The following is a 22565-nucleotide window of genomic DNA, read 5'->3' as shown; positions in this document are numbered from 1 at the left end:
GCATGAAGTATTAATTTAATTAACGAGTTCCCAAGAAAAACATTATTTTTTAGGACTTATTGTACGTTTGATAAATGAATTAAATTTTAAATGCAGAGATTAAACTTTTCAAAGGTTTTTACATCAACAGCGACTATTAGATCAGAAGCTTTCGAATGTACTAAACTACGTAGATTGGTAGCGTATGACCTATGTATGTAAAGACGTTTCGTTTGATATTTTTGTCATAAAAAAGTTTGGTAACTAGGTATTTTTTTTTAACTATTAATAATATTTTGAAGCATCAGACTACTGGATGTTATTAGAACATACGAGTATCTGGGACTTAATCATGACTTAATGATTGCTAAAATACCACACCCATTAATCAATAATTAATCCCTATCTCGCCTGATGGAATGTAAAAATGTACTTCACCAAGGTGTAACTCAGTGGTTCTAAAGAGCCGAAAAGTTTCCAATTTTATATTACTTTTGTTACTACCTACTTGTAATTAAATACACAGTGCATTAGTTTTAAGCTGTAATACTGTGTAATGTTTTTGAAAAATAAACAACACAGCTTAATTACTTTATTTTATGACAGTTTTTAATAGTATTAACAACGGCTCTATATGAATATTTTTTAAATAACTCTACCATATCATTTTTCTCTAGTTATGTTGCTTTGTAGAGCTCAATTAATCTTCAACATATAAAAAATAATGTATTCTTAAAACACACAAAACAATAATAAAATATTGTAAAGTACCTACAAACTACACACTAAAATTTTACATAAATTAAACTAAAACATAAAACTCGTTACTAAAACTGATGTTTACTAAAACTGGTGTTTTGCAGGTGGTAGGACCTTGTGCAAGGTCCGCCCGAATTGCTACCACCATCTTGCTCGCTAATCCTGCCGTGAAGCAGCAGTGCTTGCACTGTTGTGTTTCGGCGTGAGAGAAGACAGCCGGTGAAATTACTGGCACTTGAGTTATCCATCTTAGGCCTCTAGGTGGCAACGCGTCTGCAATACCCCTGGTGTTTCATATGTTTATGGGCGGTGGTGATCTTTTACCATCAGGAGACCCACTTGCTCGTTTGCCATCCAGTAGAATAAAAAAAAAAATGTCGCCCACTAACAACCCACGATAATAAAACACGCCTCCGTAATAACATCATCCCTTTGACAGCGCCATAATGCTCTTAATATCGTGATTCTGAATTTAAAGTCGGGGGTTTGTAATCGGGCCAACTGACCCGTCTCTCCCCGATAATTGTGAATGACTCACCAACTGTTTCATGTATACTATATAATATTATACAGTGTGGTGGCCTAGTGTTTGACTATCGCTCTCAAGCAGAGGGTAAACGGCTTGCACCTCTGTTTTTCGAAATTCATGTGCAATTACATTGAAATTTACCACGAGCTTTGCGGTGTAGGAAACATCGTGAGGAAACCTGCACAAACCTGCAAAGCAATTCAATGGTGGTATGAAGTTCCATCCGCACTGGGCCCGCGTGAACTATGGCCCAAGCCCTCTGTTCAGAGAGGCCTGTGCCCAACAGTGGACGATACGGCTGGGATGATGATATAATATTATAGTATGAAATAACGTTTCGTCGTGGCTTCGCAGTAGGTACAACTAAACCTTTGTTCTTTTGCCAGGCTCGTCGTGGTGTTCAATATTCTTTATATATTAAAGAGTAATGTAATTGGCTGACTGACAGTCAAAGCACTGTCTTACTAAACCATTGGCACTAGATACATCAAATTTGGAGAACATAGAACCAATTCTTCCTTTCAAGCAGTAAACATTACGACATCAACATTTTGCAGAATATTTAATGTGTAGGACAATCAACCTAAAGCATCTTTTCATCATCATAACAATAAAAGCATTAGGGCTAGCACCAATAGCATCCTCGGTGTATTTTTAAACAGACTGAATTATCCGCAAGTCGACTATTGTTGCCAGCTTCGTATATGTATTACTAACACTATTTTTAAATCTAAAAGGCGACCCGGAAGAGCTCGACGGCCATGGCGGGATGAACAGGACTACTACTTGTAGGACTGGCCCTGGTACGCAGTGGACAGAGACTATCAAGGCCTTTGCTCAGTAGTGGGTCAAAATAGGCTAACATTAATAATTATAACACTATTTTTTTAAATCGACTGGATGGCAAACGAGCAAGTGGGTCTCCTGGTGGTAAGAGATCAGCACCGCCCATAAACATCTGCAACACCAGGGGTATTGCAAATGCGTTGCCAACCTAGAGGCCTGAGATGGGATACCTCAAGTGCCAGTAATTTCAACGGCTGTCTTACTCTCCACGCCGAAACATAACAGTGCAAGCACTGCTGCTTCACGGCAGGATTAGCGAGCAAGATGGTGGTAGCAATCCGGGCGGACCTGCACAAGGTCCTACCTGCAATAATATGATTCTACAGTGACTGAAATTAAATATTATTATAAAGAACAGGTAAATGTTTTCCATAGTAGCTATTTATTTTGAATAATGTGTCTGTGAAATTGCTCGGGATATCGGTAAAACTTTTGGGTTTTGTATTACCTTTTCCACAGTTACGTTGTTATGTCTGGAAACCTGAAACAATAATTTTATTATTAGTTAACATTTTGTTTTATTACCAAATAATTTAAAGGTAGTCGAAGTACTTTGAGAGGTATATGTGAAATAAATTCAACGCAATTAATTAAAGTCATCTCTATGTTAAATATGCTCTTACTTAATAGTAACTTAAGAATGGAAAAGTTCAAAACTGCATTTACTCATTGAATATTAACTCAATGCAAGCTTAATTAATAGGCAAGTCACAGCTTACTTTAATACAAAGACCGACCTGTGATTTGGTATCTAAAGAAAATCTTCCTGTTAAATATTTCTCAGTAAAGCAGGCGTATTATGGTAAGTACTAGACTAAGAACGTGCTTTATCAGTTTTGACATCAATTTCCGTTAATATAAGCTCCGTTAGGGATGATTTCACACTCATAGATCATGGTTTTATGATTAAATGTAAACAACGTTTTCTGGACCCCAAGATGTGATAAAATATAGCGAGTCACTGGTATATAATAACTATGTATACACTGTATACAAGCGATGCGCCTCGGCTTCGCGGGGGTATAGTTTTGGGGAAAGGAAACTGAAAAAATGTGAATTGCCTTCGACTAGACTTTTTTTTCAAAATTGCACCCATGCGAAAACGGGGTGGATCGCTAAATAGTAGAGATGCGTGTAAGTCGGAAAGAAATAAAAGGGTATAGTCTATAGAAGAAGCGTAAAGTTTAACGCTCCTGATTTTTAAACTTGATACGAGTACAAATAGAAAGACGATTCATGATTCAGCGAAACATGATAGCTGATTTAAAAGCTTTCACTGCTTTGTAGTCAGTTGGAGACGATAGAATGATTCGACTAAACGCATTAACGTAAACGTGCATTTCATGTAAAGACAATAAAACACTTGCCAGGAATGGTATAAATATTTACAAGCCTAGTGGTTTGATCAATGACCCCTAAAGTGGAGGAGCGTGGGTTCAAACCCGGGCTCGCATCTCGTGAGGTTTTCGAAATTGACGTGCGAAATTAAATTCGAAATTTATCACGAGCTTTACAGTGAAGGATAACATCGTGAGGAAACCTGTGCAAACCTGTGAAGCAATTCAATGGGTATGTAAAGTTCTCAATCCGCACTGGGCCAACGTGGGAACTACGGCCCAATCCCTCTCATTCTGAGAGGAGGCCTGTAACACGCAATCGGACGTATTTAAGCTGGGATGATGATGATGATGAAATAGTTGTTTCATATTTGTCGCAGTCCGTAAAAAGAGACGGCCATAGACTTAAAGAGAGTCACTGCTAATGTGCGTTCCGTCTTGTCTCCAGCATTGCAGCAGGGGGCCTATTCTGCTAATGAGTTAAGCCGCGAACGCACGCTCTGGGGCAGATTAACACGCGACTGGGGTCCTATCTCGAACAATAGACGCACGCAATTATATATGCAGATCGAATTGCAGTTGGTACTTAGCAATTTGACAAAGTTCGTTGAACTGCGCTTGGCTAATTGGTGCACGTTTATTTTAGTATGATGAATACAAAACAATGTGTTAAATCAGTATAATTCTACCCCAATAATTGACTCAGGATATTATTGTGACGACTGGATAGTCTGATGGTTAGGAAACCTAATTATGAAGCTCGAGGTCCCAGGTAAGTATCTACGAAAAATAAACAAAAACGATTTAACTAAAATGCTTCTAGATATTCTGTTAACCTAGTGAAAAAGGGGTTAAGTCTGCAGAAATTACACAGCTATTTTCTAAACTTCTGCAGAATTAACCCCTTTTTCACTAGGGCCCCCGATATATGGGTAAACGAGATACTAGTCTAAGGGGCTGTTTCACCATCCATTGATTAGTGTTAACTGACGGTTAAATGTGATGCCGTCTCCGTCTATACGAACAAAACAAATAGAGACGGCATCACACCAAACCGCCAGTTAACACTAATCAATGGATGGTGAAACAGCCCCTAAGTCAGTAAAATGGCACACTCAAAGTAAGACTAACTCATCATCATGTCAGCCGAAAGACGTCCACTGCTGGACATAGGCCTCCCCCAAGGCTCTCCACTCAGACCGGTCTTGTGCTTTCCGCATCCACCGCGATCCCGCGATCTTAACCAAGTCGTCGCTCCATCTTGTTGGAGGCCTACCGACAGCTCGTCTCCCGGTCCGCGGACGCCATTCGAGAACCTTCTGACCCCATCGGCCATCAGTCCTGCGAGCAATGTGCCCCGCCCACTGCCACTTTAGTTTCGCAATTCTTCGGGCTATGTCGGTAACCTTAGTTCTACTGCGTTAAGACTAACTCATAGTAAGGTAGAAAGAAAGAAAATAATTTATTTATAAATTATAAAGGTAGGCCCTTCTTGGATGATCAATATGTAATACTAGCCGTTACCCGCGACTCCGTCCGCGTAGAATCGCTAATCCTATCGCTATCCCGCGGGAACTGTGCAATTTTCCGGTATAAAAACTGTCCTTCCCGGAACTATTTGTATAAAAAAAATCATCTAAATCGGTTCAGCGGTCTAGACGTGTTGAAGTAACAAGTACACTAACATACAAACAAACAAACATATTTACAAACTCTCGCATTTATATATATTAGTGGGAACTAACGTACACAGCCTATAACCAACTTAAAAAAGTTCTAAGACCCGTGTCATTGTAATTTTTACCGATTTTAATGAAACATAGCTAGGAACCACCGTAAGGAAACTCACGTTCAAACAGACAAACAGACATTGGCGTCACACTTACAACACTCCTCTTTTTTGTGTCGGGGGTAAAAAAATAGTTAAGGAACTTATTTAATTTCTCTGATTTGAAACGTCAACTTGTCTATACGGATGGACGTACTTTTTAAGTTTTTAACGTACAAAACTTTATTGAAATTAGCTAGAGTTCGTATACATGTTTAAAACTTCGTCTGTACTCGTAATTCCTTCAGCTAGCTGTGCCGTTTTAATAAAAAAACCCGTGCCATAAAGTTTTTAATTCAGAAACATACTGCCTCGCCCCCATTCCATTAAAGCCCGAAACTCAAAGAATAATCTCGTTTTACGCGCATCGTGAGTCATTGTGCGTTGTATCCTCAAAGTATCTTTTACCGGAGTTGCCTTTGACTCTCTCTTTCTACTTCTTTCGGTGCCATCTCCTACTAGGGATTAGTGATCGTTAGAATTCGTAGTTTTGTCAACAGCATCATTCATCCTGAATCCCAACTACGGCGTTTTCCATCTGTCTGGGGATGGATTTTGATGCTATCATTTGAAGCGATTAAAATCTGCATATTGCTACTAAAGTAAAGCTCAAGTTGAGATCAGAAAAATGCGGAGTATGTTATTTTGCAAAAGGTTGATCATTTTCTGTGATGCTTTTTTAATTTTTATCAGTTCGTAACTCAGAAAAAAAGGCTACAGTTTATTTTTTACATCGATTTGTAAGTGATAAGTAGTAGTTTTTAACGTTATGACGTTTTTTAACTATTCACTTTTAACTTTATGATCGTGGATTACATTTTGTCACAGGGAAAACGTGCGCTGTCTCCTCCTGCCATATTATTATGTGCTTTATGGCTGTATCGCCGTAACGTCCCAACTTCGAGGGAGTTTTATAAAAACATCCAAGAACTTGTAAACTCTTTCCGGGGACAGAATTATGAGGCGAGTTTGTGCCGAGATGTGGACGATGCTTAGGGTATGATTAGACTGTTTCTTTAGCTAAATCATATTTTTTTATCTAGAACAAGTAGGTTTTATGAAGAAGTGGCAGGTGGTAGGACCTTGTGCGAGGTCCGCCCGAATTGCTACCACCATCTTGCTCGCTAATCCTGCCATGAAGCAGCAGTGCTTGCACTGTTGTGTTTCGGCGTGGAGAGCAAGATCTTACTATCGGAGACCCACTTGATCTATGTTTAATTTTAAGCTCTCATAATAAATGAGAACAAATTTAATGAGAATAAATTTATTCTCATTAAGAATTTACAATTCACTAATTATGAGAACTTAAAATTAAACATAGATCATTTATTCTCATTAAGAATTTACAATTCACTTATTATGAGAACTTAAAATTAAACATGTCAAGAATAAATGATCTTTAAACAAAAAAAAAATCTTTATAAAGGAACATACATTGTATGTTCCTTTATAATGAGCGAGAACATAAAAAGAGGGTAGGTAACAATACAACACTCTGACAGCATTCTGCCAATACTTATTGCTAATGCTAGATAAATATATTTATTTAATTTATGACTTGTACTTTGACTGCGATGCGGATTGACCAATATATTAATTCATATAAAAGGCTGTTGCAGCATTGAAATGCAGCACGATATTCCCGCACCGAGAACGAGCCCTTACCTACAATGTGTATTTGAGAGCTCAACAATACGGCAACAGTTTGTAATTCAGCGTAAACTTGTTAATGGTCTTAATAAATCACTTTCATACGCTGTTGCTGTTGTGTATCCTTTATTATTCGGCTGCAGCGAAATGTTTTACGCGGGTGTGATTGTAGTCAGCGCGGTCATAATAAGGATAGGTAAATAGATACTTTTCAAGGATCACGAAATAGAAAAACAGTAATTTTAAACCATGGTCAATGAGGGAGGGCTATCGCGTATGAATTCGCCGCTAGAGGCGCTAGTGTAGGGAGAGGTCTCCGAAATATCAAATATCACTGTTTTTGGGTGAGCTACGCGGGTTTATTTATCATCATCCCAGCCTATATACGTCCCACTGCAGGGCACAGGCCTCCCCTCAGAATGAGAGGGCTTGGGCAGTAGTTCCCACGCGGGCCCAGTGCGGATTGGCCTGCGAAGCAATTCAATGGTGTGTGTGAAGTTCCCAATCCGCACTGGTTTATTTATAATTAGAATAATTTTGTGAATACTTCACAATACCTGAAATTAATTATGGCAAATAATATGCATTATGGGGCAATGAAAGTCTGTGTTTTGAGACAGTTTTGTCTTTCGGAAACCTTTGTCCTCCCTTTTTTCCGAACAAAACAGAACTACGCAACACTGTCGCATGCTCGATATTTTTATGGCACGGTTTTAAGGTATAAAATATGATTTAAATGAATTTGTTTTCACGCCCGTATTAACAAACTAACCACTATACTTCAGGCAGGACCTTAGTCTACAGTGGCGCCAACTGGCGAGCGCGAAAACTGTAGCCCTTATTGCTCAATAACAAATCTCGCAAATCGGCTATTGCTGCTCGTGTGAGAATATGCCCAAATGGTAGTCAGAATTCACGCAGTGGATGCTCAAGAAAGAAGGTAGAGAGATCCAGATCTTTTGTCCAACACGCTAGGAATCATAGTCGTTTTCACCACTTCTTTTACGGTTTTTTCACTGTATGGCGAGGGTAGAAAAAGATGGCGAACGCGGTCGTAATCGCGTGCTACAATACGGTCTCTGGTTTAAGATATATTTAATTTATAACATTTAAAGCTTTTTATTGAACACAAAAACATTTATCAAGTATAACTATGTTCGTAACCAGTTGCATTGGTTATAAACCGTGTCGCAACTGTTTACGCCGTCCTCAGAACATTTATAGAGCTATGTTCTAATAAAAAATACATACATGCATTTATAAAATTCTTAGGTTAGTTGTATTACTTAAAATGCCTATGTTATTATTATAAATACTTTTTAAGAGAAGTGTTTTAAATGAACATGTGCTACACGCCCACTTACAAACGTGAAAGTGATACTTAAGTAGAGTCATTCACGTCGACGCTTGCCGTACCTAGTTATTATTAAAATGTCATTAATGTCATGTAAATTAATGTAAATGCTGGGACTCGGCAGGCCACGTCAGCCGTATGGAGCCCAATAGGTGGACTAAAATAGCCACAGATTATCCAATCAAGTCCACGTATCCTCCTCAAAACGGACTTCAGCGGTGTGGCAGGCCCAGGTGTCGATGGCGGGATGACCTGAACGCCTTTTTTCGCAGTTGGTTAGAGATCGCCCAAGACCGGGTCGAGTGGAGGACATGGGGAGAGGTTTTTGCCCAGCAGTGGGACACCTCTACAGGCTTTTAAATAATAATAATAATAAAGTTAAGTATTAGACAATGACCCTGGAAAAAACCTTATGAATCATGCAACAACATGCCACATTTTGACACCATCAAATCCTGCAGTTTGAATTACACGGTGTTCGATAATCCCTCGATATTTAGACTTGCCAGACGACTCTACAGATGCATACAGATTAGGAAGATGGATTTCGAAATCAAATTATGCAATAGGCTCAGTCACGAATGCGGGAAGTTCATTTGTAAGAGTAATTTTCAACAGTGGAGAAAGTGCTGTTCTTTTTCTACCAAATATACCTAGATAAAGTTTGCAGCTGAAAACTTAATCGAACATACAATGTAACAATTACTAATGTGAAATAAATTTGGTACAAAAGTAAATAAAAATAAAGTAATTTATTGTTTGTACCTAGTTAAAAAAACATGTCAAATTATCCGTGTGACAAATGACTACAGAATACTACAGTGTTCAACTAATTTGAAGCTTGATTGTATCTACACAACATTAACAAACAAACATACAGCAGCTCAAACGACTTGGGTTATGCGGTATGCAATATAACTTTACACCTTTGGGATTCAACGCAAAATCTCGTGAAATCATATTCGAATTTTCAACTGAGTTACCGTTAACTTTGTTGAGACAAACTTCGAACCTCACTGTTTAATGCACGAACCGGGCTTTATCGCGTGAAAAACATAGTTGATTTAGATCTATTTTTGGCAATACTGTAAAGCTGCCAAAAAGCTGTTGTTTTTTTTTTTTTTTTTTGCTGGTGAAACCTGGTTGTTTTGAAATTGCTGCCTCTGAACGTAAATTGTTTTGTTAATGTAAGTACATGTACCGGATACTTTGTTGTAATGCTGTCGTTGTGGCAGCGCACCTACCGTAGAAGGTATAGTTTAGTTAGTTTTTAGTTTGGTTGGAGACTGAAAACCAGCGACCTCGCTGAGTCTCATGTCCATTTTGCCTCACTTCATAATGTTATCTATCTTGTATTGTATTTTTAGTTTGTGATGGTGAATAAAAAATTCTATTATTATTATTATTATTATTAAAAACCGGAAGACGAAGCGTTGGCAGGCCTCCCACTAGGTGGGCTGACGACATTGTGACAGTTGCGCGAACCGGTGGATGCTAGTGGCGAGTTGTCGTTCATTGTGGTGTTCTAAAGGGGAGGCCTTTGTTCAGCAGTGGACGTCTTCTGGCTGATGATGATGATGATGTGAAGCTGCACATAAACTAGAGCTAAGCAAAGTTAAGCTAAACAAACCTCGTCCGCGTGAACAAAGTCGAGACAATCTTAATGATGAAACTGTTGAACGTACTCTCGTTAGCGGTGTTCCCTCCTTGACATCGGAGCCTTCGAGTAAAGATTCGATATACAAAGTGGGGCCTTTAAGATGAGCAAATGGCTAAAACCTACGAGTACGTTAAATTAAAACTGAACGTAATTAGTTCAGCGACCTTAAAAATAATTAGTTCTTTATTTCTATTACACTTTAATATACTAAAAATAGAGACTTGCATATTTTTTTCATGCAATGTTTGTGATGGGATATCTTATCTACCCCCTTTGGCCGCGTACGTAACCGGAGTTTCGTAACCTATTTTGTTCTTATGCGAAATGAGTTACGAACGAACACTGTTCTTGCACGAAACTAGGATTAGTGATCGACTTCTGGTTTTTTACTGAAGTGTTTTGTTTTTTCAATCAGAATCGACACAGACACAGTGTTGACGAAGCTCCGCTCAGGAGCTCTTACTTTTGTGTAGTTTTTGCCCTTCGGGCCGATGTAATCTTAAAATAACCTAAACCTATCTACCTATATGTTTCTGTGTCGATTAAAATTGGGGAAAAACGCGATTGTGAAAACATTATGGTTGTATACTTACTGATGAAATTTGTGAATGAGTTTCAAAAGAAGATTCTATATTCTGTATGGGAAATTGGGAAACCAGTTTGGAAAACAAGATTATTTTTCTTCATTCGAAACCAGGTTTCCGAAAAAGTAAAATAATTCGGTTTCCTAAACTGGTTTCGAACCTTTGGTTTCCAAAGTGGCCGAAGGGTATCTACCTTACCTTATTATATTACCTACTCGATTAAATTACGATGTCTGAGGGTGTCTGTGAGTGCCAGATATTACCTTATCACCACAAAGCAAGAAGCGCTTGGCATCGCACAAAGCGCTGTTAATTACAGTGCAGTGGGGTGCCATGCTTAGGGGTCTGTCAACCCTAACAACAAAAGATGGTCGACGCGTTTGTATCGATTCGCTGCTCGCCGGGGTTAACCAACAAACGGATAGTTTTAAAACCGCTTTGTAGGTACATATATCGCGGATTAACGTAATGTCTGATGGTACAGTGCAGATAAAGAATGGTGTGAGTGTCAAGGTAGTTATAGATATAGATTTGAAATCTAGCAGATGTTATTACTTACGTCTAATGTTAGGTAATTTGAACTAGGGCCGTGATGCATATGTAATACATTAAAATTTAATTTTAATTCTTGCAAGGAAAGTATTCTGGCAACAATCTGAGTTAAGGCAGTAAAGTTTTGAAATTTAGGATTGTAATGCCGAGTTCAGAGGTCTTATTGTTTAACGCACTCGATGCCACAATCGTTTTCGCTACTTCTTTCTGTCACATGGTGTAGGATGGGAGTAAAAAGAGAGGTGAATGCTGTAGTGTGCACCCAGGCGTTAGGCAATACGGCCACAGGTTTTAGTAATCAAAAATATTGCTTTGTGAATCTGATACGCCCCTGTATCAAGACAGCGGCTTAGAAATAGGATGCTGCCCTCAAAAGGAGATATACTATACTATACAATCATGTGGTCATCGTGAAGTAACTGATACTTCTTTTCTTAACAAAAATAGTAACAGCTACTTCTCTTTGACCACACTGATTGTGCGGGATTACTATGCCATTACTCAAACCTTTCCCTACATACCCAAAACTTTTAAACAATTTTGCAGCAGAATTGGTAAAATGGCCACAAACTTTTTGCTTTAATCCTTATTGCTCACGGCTGCCAGTATGTGGCCGGAAATTTGACTTTTGTTGGATAAAGTTTGGTAAAAACCTTTGCACTACCGTTTTAAAAAAAATGAGTTATACCCCTACGCCATTTGTTTGTGCGTGATGTTTGTGTGTTGTGTGTATATGAGTTTATTTTTGGGTAGAATGTTTCAAAATTAATTCGGAATCCATACTATCTATTCTTATTGCTAATAATATTATAAATGCAAAAGTAACTCTGTTTGTCAGTATGTTACCTCTTCACGTTTAAACCGCTTAACTGACTTAGATGCAATTTGATATGTAAAAATAAATCTCTAATGGCGTCCGCGGACCGGGAGACGAGCTGTCGGTAGGCCTCCAACAAGATGGAGCGACGACCTGGTTAAGATCGCGGGATCGCGGTGGATGCGGAAAACACAAGACCGGTCTGAGTGGAGAGCCTTGGGGGAGGCCTATGTCCAGCAGTGGACGTCTTTCGGCTGACATGATGATGATGATGTAAAATAGTTAATGATCTTAGGACAGATTTAGGGGCTGTTTCACCATCCATTGATTAGTGTTAACTGGCGGTTAGGTGTGATGCCGTCTCTATTGTTGTCTGTTTTGTTCGAATTGACGGAGACGGCATCACATTTATCCGTCGGTTAACGCTAATCAATGGATGGTGAAACAGCCCCTTAGGATAGTAAATATCATGGGACATATATAAATAAATATAATAAAATCTCGGACAATTTCGTAGTTCTGCGGACAAAGCTTATATTTTAAAGAAAATAGATAGATGGGCAAGTTTCACTGCACAACTGTGTAGAAATTTGTCAGGATTTTTTAAAAAGTCGACGAGTTTCCGTGCACTTGTTGATGTTCAAAGTGTACCGCCTCAAAGGCGTATGATTACATTTCTAATCAAAACTTCCAAAAAAACCTTACCTACATTGATTTTGATGATTTTATGACACAGTGCATGGTTAATTTAGAGCTGAGATTAGTGAGGTGCGAGGAGGTCAGATGATCGGCCTCCGTTGCTTCCTGCTCTACATTTGTAGTTTTATAAACCTCAATCAAAACAGAAATAAACAGTATCAACATTAATTATTTCTGCCTAATATTACAATTTAAACTAGAAACCTCAAGTAAACCTGATAACGGTAGGTAATAAGAAAATATAATTCCCTCTAAAATGGTTTACTTAATTAAATCGAAAAATACAATAGCAGTGCTTTGATAAAATATTATTAGTGCTATTTATCTCGTTCCATTATGCGGAATATAACCTGGCGAACATTTATCAGCGTTAAGTACTGAAACAAAAAAGATCTATCGAGAGTTTGTCTTCATATTTTGCCATCAAACTGTCAAACAAAATTAAGATCAATAAACTGCGATAAAGCTTCAACGTTACTCTTTTCGCTTTGAATATAATTTTATTAATGTTACAGGAAAGCTTGAATTAAATCAGCATTTTATTGATTTGATGATGCTTAACTTTTCAGATAAAGTAATTGTAAGTAAGTACAGTTTGCGCAAATAGGTAACAGAGTTACTGTTTTGCTACAACCAAATATCATAATAACTACATACGTAGGCATATGTCTCGAAATAGTATTTTTCAACATTTCAAAATGCCAGCGACTTGAAATGACTAATACTTTCTTCTTAAAATACTAGAAAGAAGGTAAGTAATTTAAGACGTCTTGTAGGCTTTTTTAAATCTCGATTTAAGGCTTAAACTGACCGTTCTTGTATGGATATCTTAATTTTATTAAAATTATATCCCATACGCGTTGTCTGGTTAATTACGAGTAGACGATAACTCCGTAATTAATTATACTATTATGTGAATCTAATGTAATAAACATATTACTGTAGGTACAATTTATAACCGACAATTGACCAGCTGAGTCAAAGGGTCACAACGAAACAACAGTTCTAACAATACCGAACTACGTAGATCCGCAGATGAGCTGATTATCCATTTACCAAGGCCGTGGATAATGGTACCGTAGGCGTTCACGGTCAGTATATAAACCAGGCAGGAGTAAATATATTCAGTATTAAATATGGGTTCCCTTAAAGTGGTGTTTTTGACAGTTGCCGTAGCCGCGTGGTGCGATGCAGCGCCGAGCGATCGTGAGTTTTTAACAATATACTATTTTACAAGGAAATGGATGGACAAGGCAAAATGAATGTATTCCAGTTCGTGGTGATGTTTGCTGCGTCGTTAACTCACAATTTATAAAAGTGCGATGACACCTCGCCTGGTGCCTTTGTTTGAGGGCAATCGCAACTGCATCGCTGAATTACTTTGAGCTACGACCTCATAAAGAACGATTATTGAGAAATGGCACATGACAATAGCTGAAAAATTCGTGTTCTCGTACTAAACTGGCTTATACCTAGTAAGAAGTGCTAATTCTTATAAGGCAGCAAACGGTGTTATTGCCTTTTACGAAATTAGAACAGTACTTAATAATTGTTGCAGTCAATTAACGAGCTATTTACTTGTTCCTTAGATAATAATGATGTTTTATAAATCCGTAAGGAAGACTAAAGTACGTTAGACCGAAAAAGCGTTATGACTGCTCAAGGTAGTGAGTGATAATATTTAGAAATAAAAAGATGAAGCAAACCGTACAAGTATTACAGTCGAGAACCTAACTAAACCATACCATAAATGTCTAAATTTTACACAAATTGATAACATAATACGTACTCGTAACTCCGTCGTAGGAATCAAATGTTATCCTTTCAACTTTTAATGTCGCTTCCCAAAAGTTAGACATTGTAAGCACATATTCTGCACAACTTTTGTCTCTCCCTTTATCTGAGAATTGGCTTGTTCTCGTATGAACAACATTGCTAAATCATAAAAGGTAGGTGGCCATTTATCATTTTTGTGCACACAGTCACTTCCATGGATAGATATTGGATGTAATTTTAACTTTCTGATAAGTATTTCGAGAAATTGATAATGTTATGATGAATTCGCAAATTACGCATAATTATATATACATATTTATATGTTACGTGAACTCATCACAAGAATAACAGTTTTTTAATATTACAAATAGTTTTACATCCACGGTAATGACATCCATGGAAGTAAGTGTGTTTATGTGTGTGTGAAACTTTGTCAACCTCAATCAACGATTCTTGCCTTTACAAGGATATTCAAATGGACTTAGGTAAAAATCACTGTTTGAAATATTTAGATAGATTTTATGATACTTTGTATCAAATGTGACTTATTTTAACAGTAAAGTAAAACAATACGAGTCAACAATGAATCAATCAGCTCCTGAGCCTCTCGCGATCCCGAATCAAAACTTCTTCCCGATCTGCCCGAGGGTTCCCTCAGATCGATGCTCAGCCATGATGCCCATAAATAAACCGGGTATTTCCACGTAAAATAAGAGATGCTACAGAAAACTTTGTTGGATTTTCGTGCCAAGTTTTGAACAGGCGCGAGGTAGAAATTTGCGGATTTCTATTTCGGGAAACACCGGGGAGATTGTAATATTGTGTCATTTTATTTATAAAAAGTAAAATGGACGATACTGCTATTGTTGGGTCGATTGAGATAAACGTAGCGTTAAATTACACTTTAAGCCTGCTATTTGATATTCATAATTACAGATCATTTTATTTTTGTATGTATACATATTAAAAGGTTCGAGCAAAGAAAAAACGGTAAGCTGGTTCGGGGTAAAAGCTAGCTAGTGGCTAGATCTATGACCTCTTAATTAGAAGATTATGGGTTTGAGCTTGGGCTCGCGTCTCTAAGTTTTTCAAATTTTATGAATGTACCATGAACATTAATGTGAAGGAAAATTAATGTATTACTACAGGAAAAATAGCATATTTTGGCGGCAAAATATGTATATCAATGAAACTTTATTTATAGCTTTATCTTGGCACTATAAATGAGGATCTGCCGAGTCCATCCAAAATTTAGGGGTCCGAATGATGTGTTTGAAGTTCCCGATCCGCACTGGGCCCGTGGATGCAAATGGTGAGTTGTCGTGTGGGTTCGGTTCCCGGCCGGGGCAGATACGAGTATTTGTATGAATAATACGAATGTTTGTTCTCGGATCTTGGATATTTAATATGTACCTATATAAGTATGTATTTATCTATATAAATATGTTTATCCGTTGCCTAGTATCCATAGTACAAGCTTTGCTTAATTTGGGACTAGGTCAATTGGTGTCAAGTGTCCCATGATATTTATTTAGGGTCAAAAGTGGCTACAAATGGTTCGGGTAAAATTAAACACGGTACTGCTCGCCAGTTCTGTTAGCTTGAACTTGGCTTGACACGCTGCCGCGTGTCCAAATTTATTTTTTATTTAAAGGGCATGCCTTTTTTCAACAGTGGATGTCTTCTGGCTGATGATGACTGGGCCCACGTGAGAATTACGGCCTAAACACTGTCAAAAAGCTGGTGCCCTACAGTGGGATATATATAGGGTAAAACGATGGACGTCCAGGCCGGTTTCAACTCCCTTAGCGTTCAAAGTCCGAGGTAGGCTCAAAAATTGACTCCTTGCTGAGCGGCCCATCTGGCAGCTCGTCCTCTCTCCGGTATGTTGTAAAGGCCACCTGAGGCTAACAGCAAGAGTCCGTTTGAAAAAAAAAACAACTCCGATTACGAGTAGGTACACTTAAAGCACTTTATTTTTAACTCTTAAACCTCGCAATTCCTCCGCGTACAGTTCGCGCCGTGAAAAGGGTTGTCCTCGCTCGGGGCACGGGACTTGAAAAAACCCCTAAACGCCCGGCCGGGGTCTAACGTGAAATAAATTGCCCCGCCGCGGACCCGCCAAGTTTTACGGGGCAAAACCTCGCCGTAATGCGAAATGTTGTTAAACATCAAGGAATACGAGTACTGCCAGCTTTATAACCCTCAATTCATTTTCAACGCAAACAAATGCATAGCGATGGCAAAAAACTAAAGATACCTAACCTACTAGCAAATTCACATAACTATTTTATATACTCAGCAGTACAAAATTTGGCCCACTCTACATACGAAATTATCTTTTTTTTGCATACATTTGAGGGCCAGATTTTTTGCCGCTCATTATATAGTGCAAGAGGAATAGATATTTCATCGTAATTATTAATTTCTTTATAGACGCGATGTCGCCATTTTCTCCCCTCTTCTGCGCAATTTTATACTCATTCATAAACACAGTCATAATATAACTGATAAGTAAAATTTTGACCTCTGAGTTTTCCAACTTTATGTGCGAAATCACATTTTGAATTTACCACGAGCTTTACGTTGCATCTGCTCACTCGACGGGCTACTGAATGCCTTGGTAACACAAAATTCAGTTCGCGCGGTGACAACCTGTCATATAGTTTGCGATAATTTAGCGACGGTTGCTATTCCGAGACGTCAGCGACAACTCTCGGCGAATAGACTTATGTGCTCTAAATAGAAGAGTTCAGTTCACCAGGTTTGGAACCTGTTTGTAAGAGCGGCGCTCCTTACATTATAATTGCTTCCACTAATGTCATCAATTCATTTTTTACCTACCATTATAAAAAGTAAGGTGCTGTTTTAAGTGAAGCAGAAGCGCGTCCGGCCGAGCATTCTTTTGTAATTATCGGTACAGAATAAAAGGTAATTTAGATCTCGCGTAATAACATAGTGTTGGTTTTATCGTACCGCCGTCTGAAGAGAAAGTGGCAACTCATGTGGGGGGGGGGCTACTTTGAAAACTGTAGTTCATACGTACGGTCTTGCTCACTCTCGTATTAAATTAAATTTGCGTGAGCGAGACGGCGCGATGCGTTCGAATATTGAACTTCGTGTGCCTGCAATGAGTTTGTGTTATGATTTCATTTCCATTTCACTGACATCTGACCTGAAGCGATTTGGGCGTCAAATAAAGCCTCATTTAGTAAGCGTAAGCCGTGGTGGCCTAGTGGTTTGACCTATCGCCTCTCAAGCAGAGGGTCGTGGGTTCAAACCCCGGCTCGCACCTCTGAGTTTTTCGAAATTCATGTGCGGAATTACATTTGAAATTTACCACGAGCTTTGCAAAGCAATTCAATGGTGTGTGTGAAGTTCCCAATCCGCACTGGGCCCGCGTGGGAACTATGGCCCAAGCCCTCTTGTTCTGAGAGGAGGCCTGTGCCCAGCAGTGGGACGTATATAGGCTGGGATGATAGTAAGCGCGAAGAATATTTTGCAAGTTTCTGTACTTTGCCGCTGATGACCTATTCTATTACTTTACCATTAGACAAGAGTCCCAGATTTTACAATCTCCATTACCATTTCCAAATATTAAATAAGTTAAGATTGTTTTTTTGGAATCTTTTTTGTATTTTTTATTTCAATTCCAAATTTTTGTTACTTTTACGGTCATCCCGTAAAACCTATATCGAAAATACAAACTGAAATATAGATGCACAGAAAAACTAGAAAAATAAGACCAGCGCTGGGAATGTGCAAGTGTGCTTATTTCTTTATTTTTTGGTACGTCCATCCATATTCTATTATGAAATAAAAACTTATTATTTAGCTATATATTATTATTGTTAGGTAGGTACTATGTACCTACTGAACACGTAGTGCAACAGTCCGACTCGCACTTGGCGGACTTTTTTATACTCGGTTCGATATGAAAATCATCAATTTAATCAACAGACCATCGGCGCGTTAGTATTATATAGTAATTATGAATATCGCGGTCAGTGGTAGGTAGGTGTTGTTAAAATGTTTGCGTAAAAAATATTTTACCTGAATCCGAAGGGATCGGTCTGTAAAAAAATAATTACCTGTGAGACCGCCGGATTCCAGTTTATCGAAAAGATTAAAAACAAATTATAATTATTGACTTTCAAAAAGATGACTTACGATACGGTTGATTTACGGTACCTGACTATGCTTCCTCATTTACTCAGGTTGACTGGTAGGGATAAATAAGAATTTTTACACATATTTCTACGTCTGTCAATTGCGTTTATTTTTTAATTTTTGCACAATAATGTCTTTGTATAGCTACATATATTTATATACAACATCGTAACTTAGTAGTAGCTACACGCACTGTAATATTCCAAAGACTGGACCATTTTAGAAAACTTAACATACTTAATATTATGTAGAGAAAAATCAATATTAGATGGATGAGATAAAAATAACTGGTATAATGTACAGTGATCGTGGTCGCAAATAGACTATGCAATGTAGTCGAAACGTCGAGTTCATTTTAGAAATTTGAGATCGTAGTGATTAAGTTCTGAGTATAGTAGATACTAATAAAAAAATAACCAAGTTTGGAAGGCTATCGCTACCAGCGATACAATTATTTACTTTATCACCAAATTAATTATAGCACTAAAATTACCACCGAAGAAATTGCGATCAATTTTGATCTCATTGTAAGCTTAGAAAAAATCAAACCGATGTCCTTGTTAGTTTTATCGACTACTAGCTTATGCCCGCGACTTCGTCTGCGCGGATCTAGGTTATGGTGCGGTGGCGTCCTCTACCGGAATAAAAGGTATCCTATGTTGATCCTTGGGGCTCAAACTATCTCTATACCAAATTTTATCAAAATCGGATCAGTGGTTTCGATGTGAAAGCGTAACAGACAGAAAGACAGGCACGTATACTGCAGCATAATGCTGAGTCAAGTTGCTTTTCGAAATCACCTTTTTTTTATTTGTGTATTGTTGAAGAGTCCGTGTAATTCTTTTGATTTCGAATAAATTTATGTATGTGTCTACGTATATCTTAGGTACACAACAATTAAAATTAGAACTAACTAAACCATAAATCATAGCAGGAATTAACTTCACAGACCAGACTGGCTGGAAATGGACACAAACTTGAACAATTTCCAACGCAAGCCGCACTAAAACTAGTTAAACATGTACGGGCTTTTACCTCCTCTATATTCATAAAGGTACCTCGACTTTGACTGACACTTGCCGACACTAATTACTACTAGACCCTTTTAGGTAGCTGCCACTAAACCGCACAGGGACTTTAAATTAAGAAGATTAGCTGATGTAACAGACGCAATATGTCCGTGAAATTAAGTCTGTGAGGCAGGACGCGAGCGGCTAAACCACCTAATAAAGGTGCTGTAGAATGAGAAAAGCAGACGGATCTGCAATAAAAAGAATAACATGACTGATTGAGTGACAGACAACGCATAGCCGCTCATTTAAATAATAACAACACTATGGTAGAGTCATTTTACAATGATCTCTTATATAGATTGATGATCTTTTAGATTTTTTGTACTGATTTGTGGTATGCAATAAATAATATTTGTATTTGTATCTCTGTGAGAATACTTACCTAAAATTTCATAAAAAACATCATCGAATTGACATCGCAAAATGACTCTACCACAGCTCATTTCAGTAGTTACGAAATTATTCTACATTATACTATGCGGAAACTATGAAATTTTCTACGATATATACGAGTACTATCTAATTCCAAATATCATTTAAATCATTAAAATGTCACCCACGTTCATTATGATATATATAGGTAGTCACATTCTAGTTCAGCAAGGGTGTTCTTTGTCCGGATTTTCATAACTATAGTAGTCCGCTGCTAATAAGTAAATCCTGACACCTGTCATCCTGGTACTAAATACGTCAATACTTTTGTTTTATATATATATATATATTAAAATAATATGGGAGTGACACGTGTCAGGATTGACTTCTTAACGGTGGACTACTATAGGTACAGTCAAGGGCAAAGATATCGACACGGCCAAAGTTACAAAAATACGTATACACGACTTTATGCACTGAACATTAAGGCCGTTTATACATATTTTTGCAACTTTGGCCGTGTCGATATCTTTGCCCTTGACTGTACTAACTATAGAAAAAAATTGGACCGATATTTTTCTATCGGCTCCTAGTAAAACCAAGACATAATAATTCCATCCAAAGCTGCTCCGAAAATGCCATGGAAATTGATATTTTTTTCCTTTCTTCTTTCGATCTCAAGTAGAATCTTGATTGTTCATTTCTCCAATACACTTCCGCATTGGTATTCCAACGGCATTCAAATTTAAACATGACCATTCAGTTTCAAGAATGAATAGGTATTCAGGGAACTGAGAATGGTCATCCATTTTCCTTTCAATTCATTTAAAACTGGTTAGAACTGGAACAAGGTAAGTACCTATGCCTAAATGTGTATCTGTTTAATATTCCATGCTCTCTACTAAGTTAAACTAAACATAATTGATTGAATCATCATCATCATCATCAGCTGGAAGACGTCCACTGCTGAGCATAGGCCTCCCCTTAGAACGCTATAATGAACAACAACTCTCCACTTGCCTCCACCGGTTGCATGCAACTCTCACGATGTCGTCAGTCCACCTAGTGGGAGGCCTGCCAACGATTGTCTTCCGGTTCGTGGCCACCACTCGAGGACTTTTCTCCCCCAACGGACTATTCAGTACATCATTATGTATTTATTTGACGCTCTATAATAAGGTTATAAAACCTTATGATTTTTTTTTTCAAAGTTAAAGTACTATTTAATTTTAATGTTAACACAGTCCGACAGTTGCAACCTTTTCGGAAGGCCTTCTTAAGAGGGTGCTGAATGCTTTACGGCGGGGCCGTATTATTTAAATATATTACCACATGTGATAATATTTTATAATACTTTAATAAATTAATGAAACGATGACGACGAAGGTGACAAATAGTAGAGTAGTGGTAGTACATAGTCCTCAATAACGGTAAGGATTGATTTTCGTAAACCTTTGTACGGAAAATAAATCTTTATTTTTGCTCGTCAGTGTAATCTAAACTGTTTAACGTATTGGATTACAAAGGAAATTATTTGAATCTGTTGCGGTTAATCTGAAGGGCTGCGGCCAATAACCTACTCGTATTTACTACAAGGAATAGGCGCTTAAAGGCCGGAACATCACAAAGAGAGAAGGGATCTTGGTCAGATTGTGCTATTCTGAAATTGTGTTTAACGATTTGGTATGTGGTTCCGCAGATATTCTATGTAAAGCACATTTTATATTTCTGTATGAGAGGGCTTCGGCTGTAGTTTCCATGCGGGCCCATTGTGGATTGAGAACTTAACACATACACCATTGCATTTCTTCGCAGGTTTGTGCAAGTTTCCTCACAATGTATGTAGGTGTTTAAACTCTTTATTGTACAAAAAAATAAACAAACACAACTGACAAACAGTGAGATATACATATACAAAGGCAAACTTTTTCCAGTCACCTACCAGTCAACCTTTGAGTAGATGACAAGGAGCGTTCAGTTAAGGAGAGACAAAAAGTTTCAATGTTTTCCTTCACTGCGGAACAGCTTTATAAGTACGTAGATAATAAAATATATTTTTTTATATTCATCTAATCAAACAATTTAAAATACTAAAACAATCCCGAGAAGGAAGTCTACCCGGGATTTCATTTTGGACATTGTCCATAGAATAGAAACACGATGTGGTACAGTCACCAGCAATAATATCCGCAACAGCGGAGCGTGCAAAAATATCTGACACGTCCTTCCGGCCCTAGGAATAGAGTCGTATCAGATATTTATGCACGCTTGTTGTGTCAGATATTGGTGCTGGTGACGGTACGAGTATCACAACTTTAGACAACTCCAAAGTTTTCGGTGTCCTAACATAAATATCTGAACTGATACACATACATTGAATCAGGGTGGTAAAGAGGGTGTGTAGGCATTAAGCAGATAATATTATTCTCAGAATGTTCTGGACCTTCAATTTTCAACGGACCGGGATAATCTAATATTGAGGGACTTAAACTAATTAAGACGAAATTGTCTGACACTTTGATTAATTGAATCGTATTTGAATTATTGATGAAAGCTTTAAATAAATAAAATTATACTGCC

The 22565-nt window shown here is 37.9% G+C and overlaps 2 protein-coding genes across 2 annotated transcripts in view; one reads left to right on the top strand and one right to left on the bottom strand.

Annotated features, from left to right (window-relative positions):
- Positions 1-22565, bottom strand: part of stan (Protocadherin-like wing polarity protein stan) — a 266412-nt gene that overhangs the window by 201292 nt on the left and 42555 nt on the right. The window contains exon 2 of the mRNA XM_074095820.1: positions 2562-2594. The gene's annotated coding sequence lies outside the window, so the exon portion shown is untranslated. The remainder of the gene's footprint in view (positions 1-2561; positions 2595-22565) is intronic.
- Positions 13715-22565, top strand: part of LOC141433520 (calcyphosin-like protein) — a 111424-nt gene continuing 102573 nt past the window's right edge. The window contains exon 1 of the mRNA XM_074095590.1: positions 13715-13800. Coding sequence (XP_073951691.1) covers positions 13731-13800 — 70 coding nt within the window. The 5' untranslated portion in view covers positions 13715-13730. The remainder of the gene's footprint in view (positions 13801-22565) is intronic.

This window comes from Choristoneura fumiferana, chromosome 12, assembly GCF_025370935.1.
Source record: "Choristoneura fumiferana chromosome 12, NRCan_CFum_1, whole genome shotgun sequence".
In the NCBI taxonomy this organism is placed as follows: Eukaryota; Metazoa; Arthropoda; class Insecta; order Lepidoptera; family Tortricidae; genus Choristoneura; species Choristoneura fumiferana.
The sequence above is the reverse complement of the archived record's forward strand: the minus strand, read 5'-3'. Positions and strand labels throughout refer to the sequence as shown.